We start from the raw sequence: 27,275 nt of genomic DNA on the forward strand, positions 1-27,275 counted from the left end.
GGAAGGCAACGCTTTTTATTACTATAGCAAAAATCGCTCCAGGAATAGTCTCACTTGGGAATTTCCTTGCTAGGAAATGTCTATTAACATGGACTCGGCCCAGATTCTCATTCTAAAGGACATATTTTCCAACGTGTATGCAATATCAGCCATGGGGCTTGTACCACCCTCAGAGTTCAGCAAGGTAGAAAGGAAAAAGAAAAACGAAGACCTCAACACAAAGATTAAGTAAATTTGCTTTAAGTGACCTCAGTCCCTTCTGATGAGCGTGGTGAACAGGGAGCCACAATGTGGCTGACCAGCTGTCATGGACGGGCCATAGCAACTTCAGCGCATAGCCCAGCTGTTTCTCTAGCACCCAGAGGGACACACTGATGTCACGATGAAAAGTTCACTTCTCAGGGCGCCTGGGGGGATCAGTTGGTTAAGCATCCAAATCTCGATTTCGGCTCGGGTTGTGATCTCACAGTTTGTGAGTTCGAGCCCTGCACTGGGCTCCTTGCTGACAACTCAGAACCTTCTTGGGATTCTGTCTCCCTCTCTCAGACCCTCCCCCTCCTCAAAAACAAAAATTCACTTCTCTGAGTTCCTTTGAAGTATGGGTGTGGGTGTCCTAACCTGTTTGTTCCTGCCGGGACGCTGATTCTATGCAAAGGAATCTTTTTTGGAGAGTAGGGACTGGTGTAACTGCCTCTCTCCAGATAAGCTGAGGTCTATAAATTTTTCTTAATTATCCTCCAGGGCTACATGTTCACCGACCAACCCTGGGGATAGAGGTATCTCACTGCAAGTCTGCTCCACGGCGGAGAACAGAGATCCAGAGAAAATAAACCCCAACCGTGACAGAACCAAGATTTAAAAAGGTGGCCCTCACTGCTCTGTAAATCACGTAGGGGAGGTGGGTTTCAGCACCTTGAGGCACCATTAGCCTAGAAGGTAAAGACAGTGATCCTGCCCCCTCCTGGTTGAGGGAAGATGACGGGGAGCATTGAAAGCCTTGCATGGAGATGCAGATTAAATACCTTCAGGACAACTGGCGAGAAAACCACTGGGCAAATACTGGTTAGGATTCGTTTCATCTTCACCTCGTAATTTGCTGCTGGGGATGAGGGTGAGATGCAAAATTAAAAAGGCACTCTCTCTGGGGGGCCTGGGCTCTGACCACACAGATCCCCTCCTTCCCCTCCTCTCACCATGTCTACTGCCTGCAAGGATCCCTGCATTCGGTCCCCAGGGCTGCCGTAGCAGGTGCCGCAGGCTAGGTGGCTTCAGGCAACAGACGTTTATTCTCTCACAGCTCTGGAGGCTGGAAGTTCAAGATCAAGGGGCAAGTAGGTTGGTTCCTTCCCTAGCCTGTGAAGGAGAATCTGTGCCGTGCTCCTCCATAGCTTCTGAGGACAGCTGGCAAAGTGTTGTATTCTTCGGCTGTGGATGTGTCTGTCACTCCAAGTCTCTGCCTCCATCCTTACCTGGCGCCCTCCTTCTGTCTCTGTCTCTTCTTATAAGCTCACCAGCCATATTGGAGGAAGCCCACCCTAATGACCTTGTTTTAACCTGATCACATCTGCAGAGATCCTATTTCCCAAAAAAGGTCACATTCATTCACACATCCTGGGGGTTGGGACTTCAACATATCTTATTAGGGGGACATAATTCAGCCCATCACAATCTCTTGCCGATGAACAAATCCAATCCTTGGGAAGGCATTTCAGGGGCCATGATTGAGCAACAAATCACTCCAAAACTTACTGGCCTAAAACCCATTTATTTTCTCACAGTTCTGCAGTTGGGGCTGGGCTCCCTGGGAAGTCTGTCTTCCATCGGCCAGTGGTCACTCACATGGCCACCTTCAGCTGGTAGGCCAGTTGGGAGCTGGACTCAGCTGGGAAGGCGGGGCTTCGGTCTCTCCATTTAATCTCAGGGCCTTTCTTTCTTCAGGTGACCTCCACGTGGTCTTTCCAGCAGGGTGGCTGGACTTTTTAACAGTGGCACACAGATCCCAAGAGGACTAAAGAGAAGTTGCCACACTTCCATGAGGCTTAGATCTAGAGGTGAACACAGTGTCGTTTCTGTAGCATTCTATGGATTAAAGCAATTTCCAGGGCCAGCCCAGGTTCAAGGAGAAAGGGAAACTCAAGGGCATGAAACCAAGAGGAGTGAGTTGTCTGAGGCCACCAGTAGAAGCACTTGCCTGACAAAATACAGGTACAAATGTTTGCACTTGTACATCCGCAAAAGAGAAAAATGCGATAAGGAGATTAACCCCTTCCCTTTTGATCAGTGAACTCCACACTAAACAGTCTGAAAATCAAAAATCCAGCTAACGGAGAGACATCTTTAATGTTTTCCTCCTCCAGGAAAATATTACAACTAAAGGCACTGGATCCAATTCCAATGTCTATATGGTGAGGTGGAGAGGGAGGGGGGCGGCTTGCACCCCACCAGGCAATTCTCCTACACCAGCAGGGTGTCCTACAGTTCAATTAATTCTGACACTGTCTACATGGAGACGACATCAGATCCATAGGTTAAGAGCACCAACCTAAAAGGCTGCCCCCAACCCCCGGGGACTTCAGACACCAGTCACAAGACCAGAACACCTGTGTTTCTGACCGACCAGCTATACAGGTTCCGACAACAACCCTCCTTAGGGTTATTGGAATAATATTCTAGAGTGACTCACAGATCTCTGAGAAACATTTCACTTACTAGGTTACCAGTTATTAGAAAAGGTATTAGAAAAGGATGTTACTCTAAAAGTAGACGTTTTTTCCATATATTTTTCAAGTGAATGATGGTGGACCAGACAATCATGGTGTTAGTTTTCATTTGATATATGTATTTTTAAATAATATATCTGTTTCGCTTGAAATAAGCCAGGAATGACATCTTTGGCAACTAACCTAATGATTAAAAATTTTTGATAACAGTTAAAAATCTGCAGAAGGAGCGGCGCCTGGCTGACTCGGTCAGTAGAGCATTCGACTCTTGATCTTGAGGTTGTGAGTTCGAGCCCCCACATTGGGTGCAGAGATTATTGAAAAAAATATGCAGGAGGATAGACAGTTTTATAACATTTTAGAGGCATGTGTGAAACAAAATTTGAAGGTGACAATTTGTATCTAGCTAGGGCATGGTTTCTAGGCCTGACGCTATTGAAATTCGGGGTCAGATAATTCTTTGTGGTAAAGAGTGTCCTTTGCATTACAAGGTGTTCAGCAGCATCCTTGGCCTCTACCTTTCAGATACAACTAGCATTCCATTTTCCCAGTTGTGACAGCCACAAATACCCCTAGACATTGTCAAATATCCCAGAGGAAGCAAAATTGTTCCCAGTAGAGAACCACGGATCTGCGGGTAGATCTACCCCGAAAATGCTTTTCTTGTCTTCCTGTTTACACTCTCTTCAAAGTTATGAGTTGTCCAGAAAACATTTTCAGGGACCCTACTGCCTCCTCAGTCCTATTTCCAAGCATAAGGGGGGGCCAAGAAGTGACAATGTGTGCCAGAGCCAGTTAACTAATTTATTTTTTCTACCTGCCCCTGATATGCATGTGTGTTCATGACCCCTGATATAAATTGAATTCAGTTCTGCTAAAGAATGGGAAACTTGAGTTAGCGCAACTCAAGGCTCTTTCATGCTTAACTACTTTCTGCCAGATATCGCATTAGCTACTTGAACACACACAGACACAACAACCCAACATGTCCAGAAGAACAGAGATTTAGATTTCTTGGAGATCACATCTTACTGATCCTTAACAAATGGGATACTTTTAGTTCTTGAGAAGTGATAGGTCGGGAGGAAAGATTTCATGAATCAACAGAAGCGGAGATAAAGGCAGGTTATTACGGAAATGGCCCATAAGTCAGTATGCTGGGTAGAAAAAAAAGGCAGCCATCTTGTTTTGCACATTCTGCGCCTGAACCAGCTTGAGCTGAGTGGTGAGGTCCTCATTCATTAACACCAGAGAGGGGACATCACAGTCTTGTTCAATGTCTGCAGAAGCCCAATGCTATGTGGCTAGTTAGCTGCTTTTTGTCTGACTTTGGGGCCGTTTTTCTCACTGCCTGTTGAACAAATGCAGCCCTGTGAAGAACACAGGGCAGAAAGTAAGCTCTTGGTTTAGAAAGTCTAAAGAAGCTAATTGTTTACATGCCCGTAGGATTATGTGAGGAGTCAGGAGACCAGGTTTGATTTGAGTTTGTCCCCTCTGGTACTGGAAGAAAAAATAAAAAGCTCGGTTGCTTGGGAAACCCGGAATAGTTCACTGCTTGGTTTCTTACTGTGCTCTGCTCTCGGAAAAGGACCCCATCCCTCTTAAAATGATAATAAACCGAAGGCAGGCTGGGAAAAGATGGCAACGGGGTTGAAATCCTCCCTCCTGCTTGCGTTCGTGCTCCTTCTTGTCCTCCAAATGTTCATAACCTCAAAGGAATCATAAGCAAATTAGTTGTTGAGCTGCACGAGAGCTGTAAGAAAAGCCTAACGCTGCCTACCAGAGACCCAGGCCACGTTGTCGGTGAAGGGCAAGAACACACTGTCCAGCCGTTCAGAGACTTTAGAAACTAGAGCAGAGGAGCTCCTTTTGTCAAAGCCATCAAGGACACCAGACGACGCTTTAGAATGGGGAGAGACAGGGGAAAGCATGAGACAGGGCACTGAAGAAGACTGAGCCAATGGAATACACCAGACTCCCTACAGTTCAGGCGGGAATTATCACCCCGAGAGGAGACAGCATCATCTTTCACTTGAAAAGATCCTAATATATGGAAACCAACTTGACAATAAACTATTTAAAATTTTTTTAAATAAAATTAAATTAAAAAATTAAAAAAAAAACCCAAAAAATCCTAATATTTTACAGTTTACCAAACATGCCCCACATGCTCAGAACCTTTGTCATTCTGTGTGCTCCCTCTCCAAGACACGCTTCGGCTTCAGATCTGTCTCTGGCCCTCCTGGCTTCTGTTACAAATCCCAGAGACTCATTCTAGAAGTAGGAATTCGATGGGGATGTTTTTTGTTTTGAGTTTCTTCGTGGCATTGGAGAGTGTTGCTATGTGCACCAATGAATCAGTAAATGCAGAATGAGACTGTCATCATCAAAAATGCATTGTTAAGGGGGACAGAGGCCTATACAGAAAAAGGGAGGGGACGCTGTTTTATGCCCAACCTCGTACAATAAAGGTCAGTGAGGTCTGGAGAAAAAAGCATTTCTCCTATGAAACGATCTTAAGTTCTGTAACACTTAAATGAAACCTCAAACCAAATACCATGTAAACGTCCACGTGATTCATCAAATGGCTTCTGTATCAAATGCAAACCCTCAGTGTGACGCTAAAGGTGATGATGTAGAATAAACATAACCAGCTGAGTAATACTAGAAGTCAGGGTGTCAGTTGATCAGACAGCCATAATTAAGAGTTAAGGAATCATTCAGAAGCTGCAAGTAAGTGTAGACATGAGGCAAGCAAAATAAATGTGTACATCAGGCTGGGGGTAATACATGGGGAATTCGGGGAGCCTACTCCGAACTACAAAATATGTGATCTGCCCCTACAGGCACTTTCAGTTACAAAAAGAAAGCAAGCCGGGGGGGGGGGGGGGGGGGGGGAAAAAAAAACACAAACAAACAAACAAACAAACAAACCCACTGCATGGATTAAATAAGATAAATCTGGTTTGGGTTAAGAAAGTGAGTTTCTAACACTGGCTCTTTCTTAGTCACCAGAGGCTTGCACCCTAAAATTAGTACCTGAATGAAATCTTTGAGGTTAAGAATTTGTCCCATTTATGGAAATGGCTTGGTGACTCAGGTGAAGAACTATTTGCCGAGTTATGTGATTGAATCTTTTACTCTATTGAATTGCTCTCCCTGCATCGTGTGGTGGGTGAGCTTACAGTGAATGCTCTAAGAGTCATGCAAAATTCCTCATGTTTCCATCTCCGGAATGGTGACCATTCATTCCATCCCACGGTGCTTTTTATGTATGGACTGGATCCTGGGGCTGCTAATTCTTCTCCTGATGTTTTGGTCCCTCAAAATCTGAGGGCCAAACCTGTAGGACTTTTTCAGCTTCTTGCGAGGGACAGGTGATACATTTTTTTTTGTGAAAAAAGAAACCCCCGGCTTTTACTTAGTCTCCTAATATGCTTTTTCTTTTTCTTTAATTCCCTGGTCTATTTATCCTTTTGAGAAGATTTTTTTTTTTTTTTTAATTTGGTGCACCATTTCAAATCCATTGAGAGTTAAACATAGATTAACTGCATTGGATGGAAACTTGAAAAACCTACCTGGACTATTTCTCAGGAAATGACCATGGCATTGTGACCATGTTCTTCCACATCCCAAACTGCTGCTTTAGAAGAACAAGGTCAAGGTCACCTGGGTGGCTCAGTCGGTTAAGTGTCCACCTCTTGGTTTTGGCTCAGGTCATGATCTCACAGTTCGTGAGTTCAAGCCCCACTTTGGGCTCTGCGCTGACAGCACGGAACCTGCTTGGGGTTCTCGGTCTCTTTCTCTCTCTGCCCCTCCCCTGCTCACTCATACACTCACTCTCCAAATAAATAAATAAGCTTTAAAAATTTTTTTTAAAAAGAAGAGGGTCGATGTGGGATGTCGGGAATGAAATGTTTTATATCAACGAGATACATTTTTTTTTAAACGAATTACTGCATTTATTTTGTTTTGGTGGTAATTTTTGTTGTAGTAAAATACACGTAACAGTTTTTAAGTTTGCAATTCAGTCGCATTATGAACATTTACAGTGTCATGCAACAATTACTATTTTCTCCAGAAGATTTTTGTCATTTCCAGCAGAAACTCCGTAGCCTTCGAAGAGTGACCGCCCATTCCCGTCTCCTTCTAGACCCTACCCACCCCTATTCTCCTTTCTGTCTCTATGAATTTGCCTATTCTAGGTTCCTCATGTAAGTGGAATCACCTTAATGAGCCTCAATTTCCCCATCTATAAAATGGATACAATTATATCTTTATCAAAAGATAATTGATGTTAAATAAGTTAAATCTGAGGGTTTTTTTTTTCCTGGTACCCCTGAGTGTAGTTTTTGGTACAGGAAAAAAAAAATATTCAAATGACTATATTGGTTTTACAATTAATGTACAATTTGTTAAAGTTAACAAAAATTTTTTAAATATTAAGTTCTTTAGGCTTTCAAATTCCAGGTCCTAATCATATTATTCTATTTATAAGTTGAGCAAATTTTACCATGAAGAAGCTTTTGAAAATGTTTAGTCCTATTTATAAATGTAATTAAATATTTTTAAACATGTTACACCGCATATTTAATTTAACGTATTCAATTCAATATATTCAATTTCCTTTTAGTACTTCAATTGTTTGACTTAACAAATAAAAACTTCCTGTGTATTTAAGTAACTCATACATCTAATACATTAAAATTATAAATAGGTTATACCTCATGTTCTTCTGACTACTCCCACTCTGTATAAAAACTTGGTAAGATTATAACTTAAAATAACAAATTATATGGGAGAAGATATACTTCTCGGAGTTCGTAGCTGAGACCCTTGTAATAAAAGTCAGATTAACGGGACAAAAACAAACAGAAATTTATTAACATTTATACCTCATGCATACGGGGGAGACCCCAGGGCAAAATGAGTGACCCTGAGGGGGCTTTAGAATTCAGGTTTAAGTCCCATCTTAATAGGTAGGGCAAGAGGAAGGGAGATGCAGGCGTCTTATAAATGATTTTTAGGAAAAGTGAAGTGGTGGGTAGCAGAGTAGGTAGGAGTTTTGGGACGAAGTCTGTCTGGGGGTGGTCTGGGCTTCTAGTCTCCTCTGGTAAGACACAATCTTCACTGGTGAATCACACTCTGGGGGAAAGAGGCTTCGGGACTTATGATGGTGGAATTCCTTTTGGAGGGTCTTTAGGTGGATAAGGGGAGTTGGGAGATAGCCTCTCCCTGAATTTGCTGTTTCAGGTGCCAACACCTCAAAATCATCAAGACGCCGAACTGACACATTTGGGGTAGAAATGCTGGAAACTCTATGGTCATATTTTGGGGTGGCCTTCAAAACCTAATTCATTTACTCAATTTCATATTTTATTTGTTTGTTTATTATTTTAAAGTTTATTTATTTTTGAGAGAGAAAGTGTAAGCAGGGGAGGGTCAGAGAGAGAGGGAGACACAGAATCTGAAGCAGGCTCCAGGCTCTGAGCTGGCAGTCAGCACAGAGCCCGACGCGGGACTCGAACCCACGAACTGTGACATCATGATCTGAGCCGAAGTCGGATGTTCAACCGACTGAGCCACCCAGGCACTCCAACTTCTTGTTTTAAATTGAAGTCACCAGGTTGACCCATTGCTCTAAAAGGTCAAATTCTCTTAAACGTAAATACTTAGACTACAATATGTTCAAATACTCAAAATAAAGCTACTAGTATGGGTTTGATACTCTTAAATATTTCTGTATTTAATTCTAAATCCTCCCGGGTGGAAAGATGCGTGTCTAATAAGAAAATTATATAATCTCATGCAGTTACTTGGGCTACATTCCTACACAGTTTAGCACTTCTCCACTCGGCTTGCTAAAATGTCTAAGAACCAGAGTTCACGGCCAGGCCATGCACGGGTCTTTGTTTGTAACCCTGAGAGAACGTTCTCAATCCTCTAGTTGCTGAGGAAGGCCTGTCACTCCCAGCGAAGCTTAGAAGCCCAGTTTCTGGATGTAAGGACTTCACGCAGGTGGTTAATAGAATACAGTTTCTAGCGGCAAAAGAGATGGGCTGCTGTAAAGGGAATTACTAGGTATCAGAAGACATGAAGAGAGGGGCAGAAAAGACAGGCACAGAGACAGATATCAACAAAGAAGGTGTGCCCAGTGGAAAGTCACAATCTCCTGCCCAGTTTCTAGAGCTGGACTGGTTTTCGTATCCAGAATCCCCTGAGAAAGGCTACGCCCCAGTGAGGGAGGACCTTGCAACACCAGAGCAAGCCTATGTGGTAGTGATGCCCCAGGCCTTGTCCAAAGGGATCTACGGTCATTTACTTACGTAGCAATACACTGGGAAAAGTGGAAAACCCAGATCTTCCGGGGCACCAGGATGGCGCTGTCAGTTAAGCGTTGGACTCCTGATATTGGCTCAGGTCATGATCTTACGGTTTGTGAGATCAAGTCCCGTGTTGGGCTCTGTGCTGACAGCGTGGAGGCTGCTTGGGATTCTCTCTCTCTCTCTCTCTCTCTCTCAAAATAAATAAATAAACTTAAAAAAGAAAGAAAGAAAGAAAAGAATACCCAGATCTTTCGAGGTCATTTGGATGCAGGGTTTGAGCTAACACTGACATGAGCCCTATGATAGTTTCCTACTCCAGTGGCCGGGACGGGGCGGGGTTAGGAATCCGCAACATCACACACGGGGTCCACCCAGAGGCACTTAACTCAAAGAACACATAATCTAAACTGTGCAAACATTGGGGAATGGAGTACAAGGATAAACTAAGATATAAAGACAAAATAAGAATCTAGTATTAAAAAAATACATGTAACAACTGAAAGTCTACATAATAGTGATGTGGGTGTGGGAAGGTTGTTTCATGGATACAGCTTAGTATGGACACATTGTGTTTGGGAGAAAGATAAAGATAGTAATTTCAGACTGTCACAAACAGTTAGATTTATGTGTGTTTGTCAAAATTTTTACATGATAAAAATATCTTGATTTTAAGTTAATTATATAGTTTTAACAACTAATGTTTTTATATAGCCCCAAACTCAAAATCACGTTAAAAAACTCTCTTCTTTTCCCTGATCTCTCTCAATCTCCAGACTGTCTCATAGGTGAGCAATTGTATTAATTTCTGATTTAGTTAATTTTGTTTTAATGTAGCCTGTTCTTCACTGTATTTTAGTAAGATTGTTAATTTAGTTAGATCTATTGCCATTACTGATCTATGTTGGATTTTTAAATACTGTCTTATTTTGTTTTAATTTCTTTATCTTTTCATTTTGTAAATATATCAAAATGTGAATATGTATTCTCACTTTTGCCTCTTTATTTCTCTAAGATAGCATACTATACAGATTGTTTTGCACTTGACATTTTTTCACTCTATGTGTGAAAAATTTCACAAACAGTCACCAAAGGTTAGAGATACAATCTGTAGCTTCCACACAAATGGCAAAAAAAAAAAGTGGGAAGGGACTGGGTGCCTGGGTGGCTCAGTCGGTTGAGTGTCGGACTTCAGCTCAGGTCATGATCTCACGGTTTGTGGGTTCAAGCTCCGCGTTGGGCTCTGTGCTGACAGCTCAGAGCCTGTTTCAGATTCTGTGTCTCTCTCGCTCTTTGCCCCACCCCTGCTCATGCTCTTTTTCTGTCTGTCTCAGAAATAAACAAACAAAAAAAGTGGGAAGGGCCTGAGTATAGGAAAATTTTCAAAACAAACATGGAAAAAAAGTCAGGAAGACAGGGGAGCAGTGAGATGAAAGAAAAAAAGGACTATAAAGAAAACTCAAAATAAGGCAGTTAAAACAACAAATCCAACATAGAAGAGTGATCCTAACATATTTAAGTTATTTTCCTGACAGCACATGTGGGAAATTTTCCACTTTATACCCTCCGACTCTATTGCAGATTGAAATTCTTTCACAACTACAAACAGCTTAAAAACAATGAAAGGCAGGGCGCCTGGGTGGCTCGGTTCGTTAATCATCTGACTTTGGCTCAAGTCATGATCTTGTGGTTCGTGAGTTCAAGCCCCACACTGGTCTATCTGCGGTCAGTGCAGAGCCTGCTTTGGATCCTCTGTCTCCCTCTCTCTTTGGCCCTCCCCTGCTTGTGTGCTCTTGCTCTCTCTCAAAAAGAAATAAGAATTAAAAAAGCAAAACAATGAAAGGTGAGGCTACCCCAGAAGGGTATACTAGACAGGATACTTAGTGATCTTGGTTTAATCCTTTATTGTTGGTTTTGATCAGTTCAGTCTTTCTCAATTTTTCCTGGCCAAAGAAAGCATCGCAATTCAAAACTTAAAGGATGAGTCTGAAGCAAAACGAATAGGTAAAATTATAGGCTCCGGCATAGTTTCAAAATATAAGGAAGAACAAAAATGAGTTAAACTTTCAGCACAAGGGGTGAAACTCAAGAGGCATTCTGACTTGTAGGGGGCCCTTCTATAAAATCACTGTACACTGCCCAGAGCTGTATGGCCATTGTTTAAGTGGGCCCATAGTCTGGAGAGAATGGGGAAGAGAAGAGGTAGACAGATTTGATGCAAAATCTCTGCCCATCTAGAGGGGACATGGAACAGTCCTGGGCTGTTCTGACTTGCAGAGGTGGGTCTCTGGTTTCACTGTGTATTAAGCTGGGAGTAAGAAGCCTTCTCTGTGGTCATTTCCCTGAGAAGCTCCCCTGGTGGTTGTGCACAGGCAAGCAAATAAAGAAATGCACACATTTTCTGGTTGAAATCAAACCGCAGAGCTGGAGACTTTGACCTAAGAATCCTAAGGGAGAGGGGCGCGTGGGTGGCTTAGTTGGTTAAGCATCCAACTTTGGCTCAAATCATGATCTCACAGTTCGTGGGTTTGAGACCCACATAGGGCTCTGTGCTGACAGCTCAGAGCCTGGAGCTTGCTTTGGATTCTGTGTCTCCCTCTCTCTCTGCCCCTCCCCCACTCACACTCTGTCTCTGTCTCTCTCTCAAAAATAAATAAACATTACAAAAAATTTAATAAATAAATACTTAAAAAAATAAACCCAAGTCAGCTTGCTCTTACGGAAAACATCTGTCAAGGCCACTGCATGTAAAGCAATCACCATCCTCTATTCGGTTTTAGCAAGCTTCCCTGTAGAAATTGGGCCTGGCAGCCTTGTAAGGAAATCTCCCACCTCCCAGCCAATTATACCCTGTATCTGAATTCCCTCTTCTAAAGCTCTATAAACTGTCAACGTACGTCCCCCAAATCCCTTGGAAACAGTGTTCCACTTGCACAGAAAGTACTCCCTCAATTCACGCATTGTTTTCTTCTGAGTAAAGGACACTCAGCTCCTCACTAAATTGTTTAAGCTTTGCCATTTGGCAGAATGATGGTCAAAAGCGCCTGAACGTGTATATCCACCGCGAATCCAATGATGAAGGAAATCAGTCCTATCCCATCTGAAAAAAATTCACATCACCTTTTCAAAAAGGTAGAAACTTGGAAATAATGCTGTGACTCCCCTTCTTTTAAAAGACTCATCTGAATCTCTTTTCAGGAATACATTTTATGTTTGGTTCTCAAATGTACTCTTTAATTGCCTTTCAAATCTACACCGTAAGTCTCTTCACCCATAGATGGAAGGGCCTCCCTCCTTTCTGAAAAGGTGTATGTTTATGTGTGTGAGGGAGAAAGGGGTATTGTGTATTTTTCAACTATAAAAGGGAGGCCAAATGTTGATATGTTAATAACTAAAGTGAAGTAGTCAGCCAGCTTCAGGGAAGAGGTTGGTCCTTTTATTTCTTGCCTGGTAAAGATTTTTGCTGTTGTTAACAGCAGAAACCATATTAAAAATACACTCACACTATGATTCAGTTTAGATGACATTCTTGAAATGAGTGGGGAAGATTATAAAAGGTAGCACAGGGGAGATCTTGGCGGTGATGGAACGGTCCTGTACCTAGATTGTGGTGCTGGTGACAGGGATCCACATATGTGATGAAGTGACACAGAACTATCCAAACAATGTTAAATTCCAGGTTTTGATATTACCCTATAGTTTTTAAAAAATATTTGAGAGCGAGACAAGAGAGTGTATGTGAGCAGGGGAGGGGCAGGGAGAGAGAAAAAAAAGAGAATCTCAAACAGGCTCCACTCTGTCAGCACAGAGCCCGACTTGGGACTCAATCCCCATGAACCATGAGATCATGACCTGAGCCAAGATCAAGAGTCAGACCCTTAAGCGACTGAGCTACCCAGGTGCCCCGATATTATGCTATAGCTACAAGGACTGTAACCAGAGGTAGAAACTGGGTGAAGGGTATATGTGCTCTCTATTAGTTTTGCAACTTTCTGTGAGTCTATAATCATTATAAAATAAAAACTTAACACACACACACACATACACACAGTGAACGAAGACACTTAACATGACCAGTAATGGGAAGACCTGTCTACATTGGTGTCCTGAGAGAAAATAACAGAGACACAGGGACTCTTCTCAATTAATAGAGACTAAAAAAGCATGATAGGCAACCATAATTCATATGCTTTGATCAGACCTTGAAGCAAAACAGAAAATCAAAGCATAGCTGTAAAATCTATTTTGAGACAATTGGGGAAATGTAATATAGAAAGTACATTAGGTGGGATTCTTCGTTTAAATGTTAATTTTCGGGGCGCCTGGGTGGCTTAGTCGGTTAAGCGTCCGACTTTCGCTTAGGTCATGATCTCGCGGTTCGTGGGTTCGAGCCCCGCGTCGGGCTCTGTGCTGACTGCCAGCTCAGAGCCTGGAGCCTGTTTCAGAGTCTGTCACTCCCTCTCTCTCTGACCCTCCCCTGCTCACGCTGTCTCTCTCTCTCTCCTAGAAATAAATAAAAAACATTAAAAAAAAATAAATGTTAATTTTCTTAAATGTGAGAAGGGTGTTTTGGTTATGTAAGAGGATGATCTTACCCTCGGATCCTTGAATGCTGAAATACTTAGGATAAACTATCATGACGCCTGCCATCTACTTTTAAATGGTTATTTATGTATTTGTATATATCCATATGTATGTGTATATCTGTATGTGTGTGTGTAAGTTTTCTAGGATTCCAGAACAAAAGACCACAGACTGGGTGGTTTAAACAATAGCAATTTATTTCCTCATAGTCCGAAGACTTGAAGTCCAAGATCCAGGTGTTCTCACTGTTAGTTTTGTTAGGGAGGAAAAATTCCTCCTCTACCCTTTTCAGTTCTCTGGCTGGTTCAACAATCAAGTTAACTTTAGAAATGTTAACAGGAGAAAACAAATTTAATTTCATACATGTGGCAGCCCCATATATATGAGAGACTCAAAGACGGAAAGGTAAAATAAAGAGTATATGCCATCTTGAGCTAAGAAACGAGGTAGGGGCCCGGAGCTTCAAAGGGGAGGGGAATGCACAGGACCAGAGGAAAAGCAGATGTTTGGTAATTAAATGTCTGCCCTGCCAGATAAAATTCACCTCTGGTAAAAATCGTATTCTGGGAAAGACCCCCAAGTTAAATTCTTCTAGGTACTTACAGGAAGGGGAAAAGGTTTTCTTAAGCCTGCCAGGCCTTGATTGCCTTCAGCTCAAACATAGTCCACATGTCAAGGTGACACACTTTGAGGGCACTCGTTCTGAAATCCTTCAATTTCTTCTGAAGCCTCTCTTCTTGGCTTGGAGATGGCCATCTTCTCCCTGTGTCTTCACATCAGTTTTCCTCTGTGTCTTTCTCTAATTTCCTCTTAGAAGGACAGTTACTATTGGATTGGGGCCCTCCCTACTAGCTTCATTTTAACTTGATGACTTCCTTAAAGACCTAGGCCTAAATACAATCATATTCTGAGGTGCCAGGGGTTAGGACTTCCACAAATGAATTTAAGAGGGACATCATTCAGCCCATTACAATATATATTAGAGGTAAATAAAATACCAAATGTGAACAAGTGGTGAATCTCAATGAGGTTTATACAAGTAGTCCCTGCACAATTTTTCAGCTTCTCTGCAGCTTTATAATTTTTCAAAAGAAAAAAAGAAAAAAACCCCAAAATTAATAAAAGAAGCATTTTTAAAAGAGCTAAACTTATCATAGATAATATATTTTTTAAATTTTAAATGTTTTTATTTATTTCTGAGAAAGAGAGAGATACAGCGTGAGCAGGGGAGGGTCAGAGAGAGAGGGAGACACAGAATCCGAAACAGGATCCAGGCTCTGAGCTAACTGTCAGCACAGAGCCAGATTCGGGGCTTGAACCCACAAACTGTGAGATCATGACCTGAGCTGAAGTCAGATGCTTAAAGACTGAGCCACCCAGGCGCTCCCATAGATATTATTACTCAAAAATACCTTGCCCCTCCTCTGATGAAGAATTATCTTTTCTTGCTCCATTGGTTGATACGAGGAAGTCTAGACCAGTCCTGTTGACAGAAAAGGGAAAAAAGAAAGAAAACACTGTAGGATACTGTCAACCCAAAAAAAGAAGCCATGACAAGCTCAAAGTTGTCAAAAAAAGATGAGTTTATTCATGAAAAGCAGGGGAATTGTGATATAGGATCTGCAAACTATAGCAAGCTAGAGGCATACCCATTGAGGGCTTGTGGTGGGCAGTATATAAGGATAGGGGATGCAAAGAGAAAAGAATTCAGTTGGAGTCTGATAAAAAAAATCAAAGCCAATGGAGACCAACTTTGAAAATTCCTCAGGCAAACAAAACCAGTCCAGTCACACAAACAAAGCTCAATTCAGCCTCTTTGGTGAGACCAACCTGACCTAGGTCAGGGTCATGCCTGGAAACCATCTCTCGATCATCTCATGAAATTTTCAACATTGTCGGTTTTCTGTAAATTGGGCATTTATGGAAAATCAGCCTCCCAACCCTGAAGTCTTGTTTTCCCGACAGCACGTGTGTGAGATTTCTGCTTTATATCCTCCGACTCCATTGCAAGTGGAAGTCCTTGCACAGTACTGTAAATACTATAAATACCATGGGCTTGAAGGTCTACTGACTGTGGGTGCCTATGTAGCAACGAATACAAGCACGTGAACTTTGGTACAGTGACTGCTTTGGAGAAAGAGGTAAAGGAAGGATGATGAGTGGGGTGCACAGTGGAGTTTGTTTTTCCCTTCTTTTAAAAAATAACTTTCCCAATCAGAGATGGCAAAATGCTAAGATTTGTTAAAGTAAAATAAATGAGAACAGAGTTCCTCAGAGGTTGGGTGAAATCGCCACTCCCTTGGGCCAGTAACAGTTGAGTAGCAACAGTTTCATTTTGCTTGTTAATTTTCTGGAGGTTTTTCTTCAATCTGAAATAGTCATAATGAAAAAGGAACCCAATGGTAAGGTAGCAAATGAATTTAAGCAAACAAATAAATACAACTGACGTGCAATGATAGTGTTCTTGCCCTTTCTCAACGAAAGCATTTTATCTCCACAAAGCGCTGGGCACCACGGAGGGTGGGAAGTTCAGGGTGATGTCTGCTCTCAAACTCCCTGAGCAGCAGGGTGAAGAGAGTCCAAGTCCTTAAATAAAACAGAGTAGATGTTTTTCTGACTTTCTTTTGCATCTGGGAATCTTAGCTGACCAAGGAATGGTGATTTGGGGAGAGAGAAATGTCATGTAGTCAGAACAATACCCCTTGGGTTTCTGGCTTGAAGAGCTAGGAGTTGGAGACCTGCGGTGGGTTCCAAGCACATCTCTGATGTCGATGCCTGTAATAAGGTGACACTCGTGACGCCGTAGGGCATAGAAACCCAATCAATCCTCAGTATTCACAGATTCTGCATTTACAACATTTGATTGTAGCCCCCATATCATTACTCACCACGTTTCTTGGTCATCTGGGGACGTGCAGAAAGGCAAAAAATTTGCTTTGCCCAACTCACAAGTTCCCAGCTGAGGCCGAACAGGGTGATGTTTTGCCTTCTTATTTCTGCTCACAGACTATGAACGAGTGTCTTTTTTGCAGTCTATTTAATCCCACAGTTTTGACATTTTTGTGCTTTTTCTTGGTGGCGTGGTTGTGTAACATGGCCTCGGGCATAATGCTGAGTTCCGTCCAGTGTCTGTAAGCATGACGGGGCTGCGATGTGTTTTATAGAACAAATATGTACTTTCCATAAGCTTCTTTTAGGCATGAGACACAGGGCTGTTGGTTTTGAGTTCAGTGTTAATGAATCAGCACCAGCTATTAAAGGAGGCATTTTTAAACAGAAACACAAATAAAGCAAGGTTATATATCGATTCGGTCATGAAAATGTTGTGGCCACAGGTTTTTGAGAAGCTGACCCCGTATTTCCTCTGGGGATAATAGCTCCGTGTCGGGAAATTCAGAATCTGAAGTTTCTCTACAGAACGTAACCACCATGAACAATGAGAAGCTCCTACAAAGAAGTCCTAATGTGGAAGTGATGGTGGCTGGTGCCCAGAGAGTTCCTGTACAGGACACAATTTAAGGTAGTACCTGGTTTGCTAACACACAGCATCTAAATTTGGAGGAACAGGAAAGGAGAAGGACCATGTAGAGGTGGGGCTTCATCGATAACAGGGTATCCTGAGCCAATATGTTAAGAGTAACGATGGCCCCAGAATAAATCTGGCTGTATTTTAGCACCCCATTTGGCTTCTTAAAAAAATCTATAGTTTACAGGGGAAAGAAAAAGAAACAGTGGAATAGCATTTTAAAGAAATATTCAGCTACACAATAGTGTGTCCGAGTAAAGGAAACATCTGTCATCCACAGTGACTTGAGATCAGCGACAAGTCCAAACTGGAAACCAGTGAAAGGGGTCTGTCCCCTATTTCTTTTTTTTTTTTTTTAATGTTTTATTTATTTCTGAAAGAGAGAGAGAGGGGCAGCATGAGCAGGGGAGGGTCAGAGAGAGAGGGAGACACAGAATCTGAAGCAGGCTCCAGGCTCTGAGCTGTCAGCACAGAGCCCGACGCGGGGCTCGAACCTACGAACCTCAGGATCATGACCTAAGCCGAAGTTGGACGCTCAACCAACCGAGCCACCCAGGCGCCCTTGTCCCCTATTTCTTAAATTTGTCTAGTTCAGCAATTCGGAGTAAGAACACGGGTGCTGGGCCATAGTGGGTGTTCAGAAACTACCGATAACATGAAAGTGCTACTGTCTACCCTTCCTTCCATTTCCTTTTGCTACTTTGATCTCGTAATAATAAGATATTTTTGGAGGTTCCTGGGTGGCTCAGTCGGTTAAGTGTCCGACTTTAGCTCAGGTCACAGTCTCACCACTCGTGCGTTTGAGCCCCATGTCAGGCTCTGTGCTGACAGCTCAGAGCCTGGAGCCTGCTTTGGATTCTGTGTCTCCCTCTCTGTCTGCCCCTCCCCCCCTCACACTGTGTCTCTTTCTCTCAAAAATAAATAACATTAAGAAAATTAAAAATAAATAAATAAAGCATTTCTGCACCGAGCAGCAGTCTGGATACTGGTTAGGATTTGAGTCTCTGGGAGCAGTCATATCTTTGCCTTTATCTTGAAGCCAATTACATAATTGATCAATATGCCTCAATTTCCACATTTGTAAATTTAATGCATAAGACTGTTTGCAGATTAAATGATGTAAAATACTACAAACACTTAATAGGATGCCTACAGCATAGTAATTGTTCAACAAAAGCTAGCTAATATTACTGTTAAGTTTTTACAACTGTCATTGGCTTTCTCATTTAAGAATATGACATCTGATGCTGGCGAGGATGTGGAGAAACGGGCACCCTCCTACACTGTTGGTGGGAATGTAAACAGGTGCAGCCCCTCTGGAAAACAGTGTGGAGGTTCCTCAGGAAACTAACACTAGAACTCCCCTATGACCTAGCAATAGCACTGCTAGGAATTTACCCAAGGGATACAGAAATGCTGATGCATAGGAGGACATGCACCCCAATGTTCATAGCAGCGCTCTCCACAATAGCTAAAACATGGAAAGAGCCTAAGTGTCCATCAACAGATGAATGGATCAAGATGTGGTTTATCTATACCATGGAATACTACATGGCAATGAGAAACAATGAAATCTGGCCATGTGTAGCAACATGGATGGACCTTGAGGGTGTTATGCTGAGCGAAATAAGTCAGGCAGAGAAGGACAAATATCATATGTTTGCACGTATAGGAGGATTAGGAGGAACTTAACTGAGGAACAAGGGGGAGAAGAAAGGGGGAAATGGTGGGGGAAAGGGAGAGAGGCAAACCATGAGAGACTCTTGAAAGCTGACAAAAACTGAGGACTGATGGATGTGGGGGGGAGGGGGGATGGGCATGGAGGAGGGCACTTGTGGGGATGAGCACTGAGTGTTATGTGGAAACTAATTTGACAATAAACTATTTAAAAAAAAAAGATGTGGAAATGAAAGCTCGAGCAGGTTTCCTTGGCCCCCGAGGGAGAAAAGAAATATATATTTCAAAAATAAAATGTGTGAGTTTAAGGAAGAAGAAAAAAAAATTATATGACATCTGAAGGCACCTGGGTGGCTCAGTTGGTTAAGTGGCTGACTCTGGCTCACGTCATAGTCTCATGGTTCGTGAGTTCAAGCCCTGCTTCAGTTTCTGTGCTGACAGCTCAGAGCCTGGAGCCTGCTTCAGGTTCTATGTCTCTCTCTTTCTCTGCCCCCTCTCCCACTCTGTCTCTCTCAAAAATAAATAAACATTAAAAAAAAAAAGAATATGACATCAGCTTGTGTACAGTAGTGGTTCACATTTAAAGAATTACACAGATAATAACTCTGCTTTCAAAAATAACTTTGCGCTCATTTGCTCTGATATGTTTAAATAAGCTAACTAGAACAGCCAGTAGGCTCAAGGTTGGTCAAAGGACTTCCTGAAGGAATAGAAGAAATGACTTCCTTTTTGTTTCTTTCCTTCTTTCCTTTTTTCTTTCAAGGAAAATGTACTGAAATGTCATCTTTATTAGCTGTATTTTGGTAATCTGATAACTTGCAGCCAAGTATCTTTCCTGAACTACTAATTTTTTTGGTTCTCTGTATATTGTCGATTCTCTCATTTCAAGCACACATTAAAGCTTTTCATATTTTCTTTCCTTTTTTTTGAGTTTATTTATTTATTTTGAGAGAGAGAGAGAGAGACAGAATTCCAAGCAGGCTCTGCACTGACAGCGTAGAGCCCTATGTGGGACTCATTCTCACAAACTGTGAGATCATGACCTGAGCTGAAATCAAGAGTTGGGCACTTAACCAACTGAGTCACCTGGGCACCCGTATATTTTCTTACTAGGGAATTTTTGCAGAGCTGAAAGCAGAAACCTGCTTTTTAACTTTCTAACAGAAAGTTAATTGGCGGTTGCCTGAAATTATGGGGGATGGGGGCAGAGTGAGTAAATAGGAAGTGGCTGCGAGTGGGTGCTGCGTTTCTTTTTGGGGTGATGCAAATGTTCTAAAATGTACTGTGGTGATCATAGCAAAACTCTGAATAGGCTAAAAATCACCGATGTGTGCACTTTAGAAAAGTGAGTTGTGTGGTAGATGAACCCTATCTCAATGAAACCTTTATAAAAATAATAAACAAGCAATAGAGACACAGATCCCACTCCTGGGAAGGGGCAGTTTCAGGGGCCGAAAAGGAAAATTAAAGGATGCATTACTCCTTGTGTGATCCTAAGAGAGAGGCCCCCCTCGGTGCCTGGTTTGCCTGGACCTCCTCTGGCCCTGAACAGTTATCTTAATTCTGAGTTCAGATTTAAATTGAGCTAGTGTTTACCGAAGAAACTCCCATTTCTCCACCTTGGGGTTCTACTTCACTTTTGTTTTCCCTACTAACCTACATGCGCTGATTCACACCACAGAGGATCACACACTTTATGCCAGATGGTGTTCGTAAACCGTAGTCTGTTGCCCGCGTTCACAATCGTAGGCGATGCCAAATTTCAATGAGAAGTTAGTGACGATAAAGACCTAACTCTTTTCCCACGCAAGTTCTCAGACCCCTTGAACTTAGGGACGTCTTGGGGTTTTGGACCCAAGGTGAAGAATCTCTGGTGGTGGGGACACTGTGTGACATGTTGTGACAATATAGCCTGGGAGAAGCATGGCAGTAAAGCTTTGGATTCGAGTGCTGATTTACCCCAGCTAACTTTACAATCTGGACAAGTCTCAATATCCTCACCTGTAAAGAGGAGATAGTGATATCAACCATCCCATAGTGTCATCGAGCGGAAGAGCTAAAAAAAATAACACACATAGAACACTTAGCACAATGTCCCGCCCGTGGAACGACTGGTTATATATGAGTTATTTGCGTCCCTGAGGGCAGATCTCAGAAATAGCCATTCGGGTGTTTTGACTTAAAAAAAAAAACCATACTACTGAATTTAGCCAAAGTGCAAATTTAAAATCTTGTTTCTTTGTTAAGGTTATACAGTCTACTTAAAAATCTTATTCTGCATCTACCAAATGGTAACAATCACCTTTAAAAGATTGAATATCTATTACTCAGTCCATTTACAAACCTAAGCATTTTCAACTATCTTAAACTGCGCTTTATAAATACAATCATTAGATTTCTGTTTGAAGGGTTGGATTGTCCACTTGGCTACTCCAGAGTGTGGTCCCTGGAACTTTGGTTTTAGAGAGGCATTTGTTAGAAATGTAGAACCTCTAGCCCCACCCAAGCAGTAAAATCTGCCTGTCCATAAGGTGCTCAGTGATTATTACGCGTGTTAAACACACGCAAAATCCCACGCAGACCTCTGAGACATAATGTGCATTTCACAAGGTCGCCATCAATTATTGTGCGTGGTAAAGCAGGAAACTCTCTGGCTGGCTGAGCTTTCCAAAGTAATTTAACAAGTTATAAAAATATGGTATGTAAAACTCATGTTCTCTTACATGTTCCACCAGTTGACATAAATTTAATACATTTTGCTTTCAACTCAAGTGCAAATCAGTTACTCACCTATACATTTTGGATTGGCTCTTCTGTTAATCCAATGGTATGGATTTTCTCAGATACACAAAATATGCCCAAATTCCTTCTTACCCCTATAATATTAAATACCATAATTTTGAATTTTCTCCAACTTTTTCATACTTAATTTTAATGATTTTTGAATTTTGAGAAATGCTTAGTAAATCAAACTTAGTCTGAACTTTAGTTTACTTGGTAAACTAAATCATCTAACATAATTTTAGTTCACTGGTTAATTCCATTAAGTATTTAAAGAACTAATTGCAATCAGAAATTAGAGTGAGGAACATTTGCTAGTTCATTCTATGAGGCCCCTGATAAAGACATTAATAGAAAGAAAAACTACAGGCTAATGTCCTTCATGAATTTATATCCAAAAATCCCTAGCAAAACATTAGCAAACTAAATTAGTCAATAAAGAAATATCGTGGGCTGTATTTTACATAATTTTGGAGGCTGTCTTCTCATGTTAATTTTTTGGTACCATTCTACCCTTAGAAAATAGAATGTTAGATTGGATTCTGAATATCTCTTATGAATTTTTCTGTCTAATGAGTTAGAACCTTTACTTGAAGTCTTTGTACTGACAGGTGACTTTTGTTATTATTAGTGAGATGAAATGCACCGCAGGATTATGTAGAAGGTGCAATGGACCTTTTAAGAAGTCTAGGTTGGTGGAGAAGTTTCAAGGAGTCACACTGACTCTACAGGAATAAGATTTTGTGCCTGAGAAGAAAGCAGGTATGATGGAACATTCCAGGAGAGGGAATGGACTGTGTAAAGTGAGCTTCTGCCCCTGTTCTAAGAGAAAGAGAGTGGGCAAGCAGCTGCGAGGAGAAGTACTATCCCCAGGGGAAAAGGAAGAAGCTCAAGGTAAGGATGCTTTTCCCTTAAGACAATGTAGGTAACAACAAATATAAAGCCTCCACATACCTCTATACTGTGCTCGGGGAGCAGATGCTTAACAAAGTTAGGGTTTTCGGTTTTTTGTTTGTTTGTTTGCTTTTGGGAGGACAATTTTATTTTTCTATTTTTAGATTATGTCTAAATTTTTTTAACGTTTATTTATTGTTCAGAGACAGAGAGAGACAGAGCGTGAACAGGGGAGGAGCAAAGAGAGAGGGAGACACAGAATCCGCAGCAGACTCCAGGCTCTGAGCTGACAGCACAGAGCCCAACCTGGGGCTCGAACCCACGAACCATGAGATCACAACCTGAGCCAAAATCCACGCTTAACCGACTGAGCTGCCCAGGCACCCTGGGAGAATGATTTTAAATAACCATACTATACAGTAATTATATTTTATTTTGGTATTGATTTATTTTATTTTTTTACTTTTTTAAGATTTTTAAGTAACCTCTACACCAACACAGGGCTTGAACTCACAATCCTGAGATTGAGTCACATGCTCGTGCTCGCTTCAGCAGCACATATACTAAAAAAAGAAAAAAAAGTCATATGCTCTCCAACTGAGTCAGTCAAGCACCCCTTATTTTGGTTTTTAATTTGAAACTCATGATCAGATGAGGCTTTTTTATTATTTTATTTTTTAAGTTTATTTACTTCTTTTGAGAGAGAGAGAGAGAGAGAGAGAGAGGAAAGGCAGAGAGAAAGGGAGAAAATTCCAAGCAGGATCCATGCTGACACAGAGCAGACTCCGACCCAGGGCTTAAACTCACAAACTGAGATCATGACCTGAGCTGAGCTTGAGTGGGACGGTTAACTGACAAAGTCACCCAGGTGCCCCCAGATTGGGTTCTTAGATTAGGTTCCTTTTTACTATTTTGGAATAAGTAGCCCATCTGCCTGGCTCTCAGCGGTTTGACAAGGGCCATAAAAATTTCGTTGGCCCAACCAATTATGGTTACTTTCATTCTCTCCCTGATAACTTTCATTTCCTTCCCTGAAACTTCAAAAACTTCCCATGGGGCAAAGAGAGCAAGAGCAAGTGGGATTGGTGAAGGCCTTTGTAGTTTGCAGACATTTGTGCTAAATGAATGCTGGGATGTATCTTTCCGGTCAGCCACACCAAACATGAGTTCACTGCGAACAGAAGGAGGCTGCAGACAATTGCAAGAAAGTGAAAGATGATTCCCGCCTTGTGCAGTTAGCAATCTACTTAGAGTCTAGACAGCAGAAGGCACATAATGTAACAGGTAACCTTAAATAGCTCCCGTTTACTGAGCCACTAGGCGACATACATTTCTTTTTGCCTGTGTAATCACACTTGATTTATTTTTTTTGAAGTTTTTATTTTGATTCCAGTTAGTTAACAGGCAGCGTTACATTATAGCTTCAGGTGTACAATATAGGGATTCAATAATTCAGGGTACATAAACTGTGTGTGTGTGTGTCCTGTGTGTGCAAATACATGCCCCCCCCCCACACTTTATTCTCACAAAAGTCGGAGATGACAACACCAAATGTCTTCTTTCTCTTTTAACCTATTAAAAAACTGAGGTTTAAAGAAATAAATGACTCCCCAAGTTCTGGCAGCTAGCAAGCAGTGGGGGGTCAGGTTTTTACCCCCACCCCCCAGGCCGAGCAAGGTCTCAGGGCAAAAGCAGCCTTAGTTAAGATTGCAGTAAGTTATAAGGACTGAGCGATTTATATTTAACTTTAAGGCAACCATGGGCAAGTCAATGTGATCCTCCCTAGTGACTCAGAAGGTGCAGCCCTAGCATTTAAGCACATCAGCAATGCATAATAAAGGCTCCCCACAGTCAAGTCAACAAGTGAATTAAAAATAACCTGACATGAGAGGCAGCCCTCAGAGGGGAGTCAGGTCCCTCAAAGTCCAGCATCTGCTCTGACTATAACAAACATACCCCTGAAATCCAAAGGGGATACAAAAACGGCTTCATTCCGGGTGTTGCCAAATAGATTGACCTGCCCACCATCTTCTCCTCAGTTCTAACCAACTTCCCCAGGACTCACTCTTTGGCATGCCAGAGGTCTGAGTCAGCACTTGATGGCAACACCGGGCTTGAAATTGGAGAAAGAAGCGAAACCTCCCAGGGAGTGGCGTTTTCCCTCAAGTGAAGCGGTCACAGGCCACGTCTCCTCCCTCTGGGGGGGAGGGGGGAGGGGGCCTCGGTGACCCACGGGACGATCGGCATTCCCCCGCCCTTCCCGACCGACCCCCGCCAATTCGATCACCGCAAGGAACAAGTCTGTAAGCGGGAGCGAGGAAGATTTGTTAAAAACGTCACGCTGGCCAACTTGTGAGGCACTGGTCAGTCCCTACCCCGCCGTCCCCCTTCCTCCTCCGCACCACTGCCCAGAGCCGGAGGGGGGGCGGACGCAGGGAGCGCGAGGGCGGGACGAGCGCGACTGCCACTTCCCTAGGCCTTAGGGCGCAAGGTGCGCGCCTCCTGGCGAGCTAGCAGCCACACGGGGGCGGCACCGCCCCCGCACGCCCCGCCCCACATCTCGCCCCGCCCACGCCCCGCCTCTCGCCCCGCCCCCGAAAGCCCCGCCCCGCCCTTTATTTCCCTCCGCCCCGCCCACTCTCCCACCGCTCGTCCGGCCCCGCTCCGCCTCTCGCCCCGCCCCCGAAAGCTCCGCCCCGCCCTTTATTTCCCTCCGCCCCGCCCACTCCCCCACCGCTCGCCCGGCCCCGCTCCGCCTCTCGCCCCGCCCCCGCATCCCCGCCTCACGCCCCCCACGCCCGGGCCGCCCCCCCCCCCCCCCACGGCCCGGCGCGAGAGCCGCAGGGAAGAGCCGCGCGGTGTAGCCGGGCTCGCCTCCGCGCGCCGATCTGCACCATGCCCCGCATAGATGCAGACCTCAAGCTGGACTTTAAGGATGTCCTGCTCCGACCCAAGCGAAGCAGTCTCAGGAGCCGAGCCGAGGTGGGCCCCTTCGAAAGCCGCAGTGAGGGTGGGATTTGTTTTCCGGGTAGCCGGGGTGCGGGAGGGCGGTGGAGGGAGGGGGGTGCACTAACCCAGCCGGCTTCTCGGGGTGCGTGTTGACGGACGGGATGCTGAGCCCCCCGCCCTCCGCATCCGCCGAGAGGGGGGAAAGCCGGCCGGTTCCCGGGCGGGACTGGAGGTGTCTTTAAGGGACCCAGCTCCGGCGTCGGCTTCTCCAGACGTCGGCCGAGTGGGCTGGGGAAGTACACAGGGGACCGGACCACAGGGGAACAAAGATACGCGGCCAGCTTAGAAAGAAGGGGAGGGCGGTCGGAGCCGTGCGCATAGGGCCGAAGCGACAGAGTGGAGCCCCAGTGTACAGCAGAGGACGACAGCGACGAGCTTTGTGATTTTGGCACTGCCTCTCAGTGCGGAGAACCGACTGCTGCGTTAGTATCCGCCCCAGCCATGGAATGTTTTAAAAAAAATGTCTGAAAACCGGGCAGATTCCAGGGCAGCAGAAGTTCAGGGTTTACTTTCCACGTTTCGGTGACCTTGCTGGGAGCGGTGCTGCTGCCCGGTGACACTTTACTTACCGGACAGCCGCAGTCCGGCCCCGTCCTAGGGAAGCAGAAGACACCGGGGCACAGGCGTGGGGGTGAGAGGCCAGTTGGGCACCCTGGGCAGTTTCGCTGGTTCTGTGTCGCCGAGATCAAAGATTGGACAGGGCCCCAAGTGAGAGTGCCTCAGCTGGCGCTGGGAAAGGTCACAGCCTGAAGGATAAACTAATTGCACGGGAAGAGTCCCCGCGCGGAGGGTGTGCTGGGGACCTTGGCTTTGCCTGGTCTCCTGAGAGCTGGAGACGGAGGTGAGGAAGTGACTCCATCAGGAGGTGGGGGCCGCAGCAGGAGTAAACAGGAGGAGGCAGAGCCAGAACATTCTTCCAAACGCTCCCCTCCACAAGACCATAAATAAATCCTCTCGCTCGAACTCGGCCGCCTGCCGGTGCCCGCGCCCAGGCCTAACTGTAGTGCCCGCTGTTGCCAGCCGAGGGCTTGTTTGGATTAAGGAAGTGGCCTGGTTTAGCCAGTGACCAGAGTCACCTTTTCAAGCAGGAGGGTTGGCAGCTGGACCCCAGAGAGGTGGGACTGGATGGGACTGCAAGAAGCCAGGATTGGTTATAGCCCTTATCATCCCAGATGGGACCACCCTCTTCCTGTCCCTCAACATGTCCTTAAAAGTGCTGAAAGAGCCCGGCCGACTTTTGAAAGAGACGCAAATAGTTTGGGTGACAGGTAGCCAACAACTAAGGCCAGAACGAGACACAGGAGGTGGCGAATCCGGGCAGACAGAGAAAGCGGTGGCCTCAACGTTCTTTGACGATTTGTCCAGAATTCACTCAGGAGAGAGAAACTTATTATCAGGCAAAATGTATATTTAAAACAAGGTTCTCTGATGCGTGTCTTCTGAGCCAGGAAACACCTCCAGAAGGTAGAACGTTTAGAATTGATGTAATAGGATGAATTACTCTTTTCCAGAGAAGAGTAGAATGTCCTGCATCGGTTGGTTTCATACTTTGAGCTGATGGAAACCATTTAATGTCCCGGTTTCCAGGGACACCTTGCAATCTACATGTCCACATTGCAGTGAGAACACTGTGCCCTTGGGAAATGTTTTCACAGGTCCGTTTCTGTGGGAGTTTGCCAGCTCTGGGCACGGACACCTAAGTTAACTGGAATTGCCTTTCCAGTTGGTTCCCCTAATCGTGTAGGCGCCTGGCTGGCTGCG

At 43.8% G+C, this 27,275-nt stretch overlaps 1 protein-coding gene and 1 long non-coding RNA gene across 8 annotated transcripts in view; one reads left to right on the top strand and one right to left on the bottom strand.

Moving 5' to 3' along the window:
* Positions 1 to 13,806: 13,806 nt before the first annotated feature.
* Positions 13,807 to 27,144, bottom strand: LOC120244760. Of its 5 annotated transcripts, XR_005531623.1 has the most exons (6): positions 27,128 to 27,144; positions 26,084 to 26,336; positions 20,832 to 20,886; positions 16,075 to 17,526; positions 15,040 to 15,110; positions 13,807 to 14,700 (listed from the first exon to the last, which is right to left on the bottom strand). It is a non-coding gene; the product is annotated as an uncharacterized LOC120244760 (long non-coding RNA). The 5 variants fall into 5 exon arrangements; XR_005531624.1 differs by lacking the exons at positions 13,807 to 14,700; positions 15,040 to 15,110 and having other exon boundaries at positions 15,190 to 16,878; XR_005531621.1 differs by lacking the exons at positions 13,807 to 14,700; positions 15,040 to 15,110 and having other exon boundaries at positions 15,190 to 17,526.
* The window catches only part of GMPR (guanosine monophosphate reductase), a 41,914-nt gene continuing 39,382 nt past the window's right edge, over positions 24,744 to 27,275 (top strand). For 2 of the 3 annotated variants that reach the window (XR_005531620.1, XM_039251502.1), the window contains exon 1: positions 25,334 to 25,487. Coding sequence is in view for 1 of the 3 variants with exons in the window: in XM_039251502.1 (XP_039107433.1) it covers positions 25,401 to 25,487 (87 nt within the window). In the remaining 2 variants the exon portion in view is untranslated. Of the gene's footprint in view, positions 24,869 to 25,333; positions 25,488 to 27,275 lie in introns of those variants that run through there. The other variant, XM_039251504.1, reaches the window with a different exon arrangement.

The sequence above is a fragment of the Hyaena hyaena genome, unplaced genomic scaffold (genome assembly GCF_003009895.1).
Source record: "Hyaena hyaena isolate Hyena2069 unplaced genomic scaffold, ASM300989v1 scaffold_389, whole genome shotgun sequence".
NCBI lineage: Eukaryota > Metazoa > Chordata > Mammalia > Carnivora > Hyaenidae > Hyaena > Hyaena hyaena.